This window comes from Delphinus delphis, chromosome 10 (genome assembly GCF_949987515.2).
Source record: "Delphinus delphis chromosome 10, mDelDel1.2, whole genome shotgun sequence".
Lineage (NCBI taxonomy): Eukaryota > Metazoa > Chordata > Mammalia > Artiodactyla > Delphinidae > Delphinus > Delphinus delphis.
This window is the reverse complement of record NC_082692.2, coordinates 102,207,368-102,212,020: the sequence shown is the minus strand read 5'-3', so window position 1 is coordinate 102,212,020 and position 4,653 is coordinate 102,207,368. Positions and strand designations below refer to the sequence as shown.

The 4,653-nt window shown below is 61.9% G+C and overlaps 1 protein-coding gene across 1 annotated transcript; it reads left to right on the top strand.

The window, feature by feature from the left end:
* Window positions 1–308: 308 nt before the first annotated feature.
* H1-10 (H1.10 linker histone) lies at window positions 309–1,698 on the top strand. Its single transcript, XM_060023156.1, has one exon. It carries the CDS (start codon window positions 647–649, stop codon window positions 1,286–1,288), a length of 642 nt encoding a protein of 213 aa, XP_059879139.1. The 5' UTR covers window positions 309–646; the 3' UTR covers window positions 1,289–1,698.
* The last annotated feature ends 2,955 nt before the right edge of the window (window positions 1,699–4,653 follow it).

Genomic DNA, 4,653 nt, shown 5'->3' with positions numbered 1-4,653 from the left:
CGCTATTCGGCCCTAAACGGGGTGCCCCCCTCCTCTCGCGCTCCCGCAGCCTAGGGTGCGCCCCTCCGTTCCCCTCTGCCGAGCCCTCCCTGGGCGCGGGCCGCCTCTCCGCCACGCCGCAGGCTCGGGCCCTGTCCGGGGCGCACGGCGGCGGGCGCGGCGGCGCCGGGGAGGCGCGGTCTGGGAAGCCAGCGGCCGGGGAAGGGGCTCCAAGAAGCACAAGTTGGCGCTGGCCCCGGACCAGGCTGTTGTTGTTCTCAACGTGGTCCGCCGTAGAGCCATAAAAGCAGAGCGGGGCGCCCTCCTCACCAGAGCCCAGCGCGCACGCCCAACGAGCTCTGGCGGAGGCGGCGACGCTCGCGAGGCCGACTAAACCCGCTCCGAGACGGTCCCCGCTTCGGCTACCTCGCGTCGGACTCCTGCGCTCCGGCCGACCCCGCGCCGGCCCCGGCTCGGGACCCCCGCTCCGGCCGGCCCGGCCCCCACCCCAGCCCTGCCGCCCGGCCCCAGGCACGGCCGCGGCCGCTCCCGCCTGGAGCCGCCGCGCGCCCCCAGCCCCCCGGCGCCCCCGCGGCCCCTCGCCTTTCTCTTCCCGGCGCGGCCCCCGGGCTTCCGCGCCCCGCCCGCCACCAACCCGCTCGCCACCATGTCTGTGGAGCTGGAGGAGGCCCTGCCGCTAACGACCGCCGAGGGGGCGGCCAAGAAGTCGGCCAAGGCCGGCGGCTCGACCTCGCTGTCCCCGTCCAAAAAAAGGAAGAATAGCAAGAAGAAGAACCAACCAGGAAAATACAGCCAGCTGGTGGTGGAGACCATCCGCCGACTGGGCGAGCGCAACGGCTCGTCGCTGGCCAAGATCTACGCGGAGGCCAAGAAGGTGGCATGGTTCGACCAGCAAAACGGGCGCACCTACCTCAAGTATTCCATCAAGGCGCTGGTGCAGAACGATACGCTGCTGCAGGTGAAGGGCACTGGCGCCAACGGTTCCTTCAAGCTCAACCGCAAGAAGCTGGAGGGCGGCGGGGAGCGGCGCGGAGCCCCAGCGCCCGCCTCCGCCCCGGCGCCTGCTGCGCATAAGGCCAAGAAGGCGGCCCCGAGCGCGGCCCCTGCGCGGCGCGCGGACAAGAAGCCCGCCAAGGGCCCGCAGCCCGAGAAGCGCTCGCACAAGAAGGGTGCCGCCTCCAAGAAGGACAAAGGCAGCAAGGCCAAGAAGGCGGCAGCCGCGGGCGGCAAGAAGGTGAAGAAGGCGGCCAAGCCCAGCGTGCCCAAAGTGCCCAAGGGCCGCAAGTGAACGCGGGGTACCGGCGCCCGCTTTTCCACCCCGACTGCACGTAGGTTTTGCGCGGGGCACCGGCCCGGGCCGCCGTGCGCGCTCCAACTTCAGGGGACCCGGGCCCGCACCGGCCTGCCCATCCCCCGCGTGGGAGCGTTTTTTTGTTTGCTTTAGATTTTTGAAACGGCCCTGGCGATGCTCCTATTGGCTCTCGCCCTTGGCAACGGGTGTCGCCTTGGTTACCGGGCCCCGAAGGCCGCGCCGCGCCTGCGCGCGAGGCCGCTCAGTCCTTCCCGCCCCCGCCCTGCCTGTTTCCGGGCGCGCGCCGAGCAATCGCGCGGGGCGCGGGGCCGCGCGGCGCTCTTTTTTCTCGTCGCCGTTTTTGGGGCACAATAAATTGGGCACAATAAATTGTTTAAACCTTTGAACCGCTCTTGTTTTCTTCCGAGTGGAATAGGGTTGGGCGTGGCCGCCTCGGGGCTTGGGCTGGATGGGGGGCGGGTCCCCAGCATCCCGGATCCGTTAGAGGTGCAGGCCCGGAGCCCGGCATGAGAGGGGGCCGGTTGGTCCCCGAAGGAGGTGCGGAGTTTACCTTGGTAGATAGACAGTTGGGTCCACCGCCTGGGGGGCGGGGGAGCGGGGGCTTTGCGGGGTCTGCGGGTTAGAGACCTTCACGTCTCACAAGGTCACCGCACGCTGGGTCTTCACAGAGCTTACTGCGAATTCAGTGAGACTTCGTGTTACTCTGACAGGGACAGTGGAGCCAGGTTTTGGTTCACTCACCACTAACAGGTGTGGTCTGAGCAAGGCTCTGACCCTCCTGGAGCTTGTAAGTTACTCTGGAGTGCACACGGGACCCAGGGTTACAGACAAATTGGCAGGAATGACCCGCAACCCTGGGACACCCTCCCACCCTTCGTGTCCATCTTATGGAATAGTTGTGCTTCTAGTTGGGCACTAGACTTGAGGCCTATTCTGACAGATGCTCCTATGAAGGGACAACCCTCCAAAACAGGGAGAGCCCTGGAGCAGTGGAAAGCCAGACAGCATTCTAGGGTAGTGCATATGCACAGACCAGGCTGAGCAAGTAGGTGAGAGAGCTTCAGGGGATCTCGCCTAGAGAAGAGGCCCTGGCCGGCAAGTGACCCTGACCATGGCCTGGCAGCCACTACCCTCCTCTGGCACACAGGCTGGGTAGCACGGCAGACCCTTCCCACGTTGAGCAAGTGGCCAGCCAGTCCCACTTCAAGTCTCCACCCTGCTGCAGGTTCTCCCCACTGCTTCCTGCCGCAGGGAACTGCAGGGCCAACTGCCAATGTGTTATTGCCCTGGCCTGGGCCCAGGGCACACAGCAGCGGGCCAAACCAGCACAGGTGCCTGCCCTGCCCACGCTTCCAGTGTGGGAGAAGTGGGGAGACAGAAGTCACAGGGGTGCCACATCATTGCCCTCGAGGCAGAAGCTCGGAGAGAGAGACTTGAGAGCCAGATGGGGCCCTGATCTGGCTGGCATTAGGGCAAAGGCTGTTTTCAGTTCTTGGGAACTCCACCCACCTTGTCAGCCCACGTCCTGGCCACTTCCTGATCAGTAACAGCTTCATCTACTTTGCAGTTTTGATTTTGGGGCAGTGTGCCCAGTGCCCTGCTGCAGGGCCACCGTGCCAGCCTTGGCCGGTCCCAAGCTGCCTGCAGAGCCAAGCAATAGGCCACCAGCAGCTAGCAGCAGTGAGAGGCCGCAGCCTCCCCAGGGTTCTGGGGGATGGCGCTCCTGGCCAGCTGAACGGGAGCCCTCCCATTCCACACCCTCTTTCCCTAAACCAGAAACCCAAGCCCAGAGGCCACCTGGGCTCACCCCAGTTGTCCAAGTCAGCATCTGAGGCTGGGGCCTGGGGCTTGGGTTTCTGACACTCTCCTAGGTTGCCCTGAGGTTCAGAGAGGGTTGGAAGGGCTGCAGGGACCTGGGCACGTGGACACTACTCCTTCCTGCCCAACCCTTCACACTGAGCCACCTCCCCTTCCCAGAGTCCTCCCTGACCAAAGCTCCACCCCTACTGACTCTCTATCCTTTGAAGACATCCCGTGAGCTCCAAGGCCCGAAAGTGCCCTTCATGTTGGCCTTATGCCACACTGTCCTTCCAGATTTCCCACTGAAATCCGCCCTTCACTGCTCATACCACCTGGCTCTTCCAGCAGCCTCTGGCCCTGATGCTGACCCCCACACCCTTGTCACCACTGCCCCCCTCCATACTTTGAAGTCTTAGCCTCTGGCTTGTTGTCCATGCCAAGGCCTATCTTCTCCAGGTAGCATGGCTCATTCTTCTGATAATAAAAAGCACTTTAATTTTCTTCTGGAGACAAACCGCTCCCCTACTCTCAGGCCACATGGCTCTGGGGGGGTCTGACCCTACCAGTCCCAGGGATGGTTGCGTGACCAAAGACCTGGCTGTTGGGTGTTTCGTCTGTTCCTTGGCCACAATGATTGGAGAAACTGGTTCTTGACCCCAGTGAGTTCAATGAGTCAATCCTGAGACTTCCTGGAACTAGTGAGAAAGAGGTGCTCTCTCACCCAGGATCACTAAGGGTAGGGACACTGGGGCCAGAGCTGCCAGTGGCCATCTTTGTCAACACATAGGGAAAACCCACCTGAAAAAAGAGCCAAGACATAAAGGTGGAGCCAAGAACAAAGGACATTAATGCAGCGTCTGGATCCAGCCATGCCTGAAGCTACATAGACCTGGCTATTCTGTGAGCTGATACTTGTTTTTCACATAAGCTAGTTGAAATTGGGTTTATGTCCCTTGCAATCTGGTCTCTCATTCCTTTAACTCACTTTATCCTCCCATGCCCATATCCTGGACCTTGTCATCTATTCAAATTGCTCTTCCTCAAAACCACTCTCCTAGGGTCCCACTGTCCTCCACCCACAGGTCCCCCACCTTCCCAACTTGCTCACTCAGATCCTTCGGCTGAGCTGCATCTCTGTAGGTGGGCCCCACATCCTGAAGTTGAATGAACACTCGGCGTGTGCCAGGCACTCTGAGGAAGGGCAGAGACCTCAGCCTCAAGACAGCCCAGCGAGGGAGGTGTTCCAACACTCACCTTACTGGTGCTGAAGGTGTATTTTCTGCCCTGACACCACACTCAGCTCCTGCACAGAGCGGGGGAGCTCATTTACTTACTGTCTCTTGGATTTGGCTTCAAGGGGCCTCAATTCCAGGTGAACACTGAAGGCACGTGACACTGAGGCCCTGGAGGAGGTATCCATTGTGCAGCAAAGGAGACAAAGGACTAGGTGGTTTTCTTGTCTGTAAGATAGGGCACAGCAACAGCCCACACCCACCGATGGAGGGGACTTGGGTGGGGGGCCCACAGAGGATGAGGTCAGG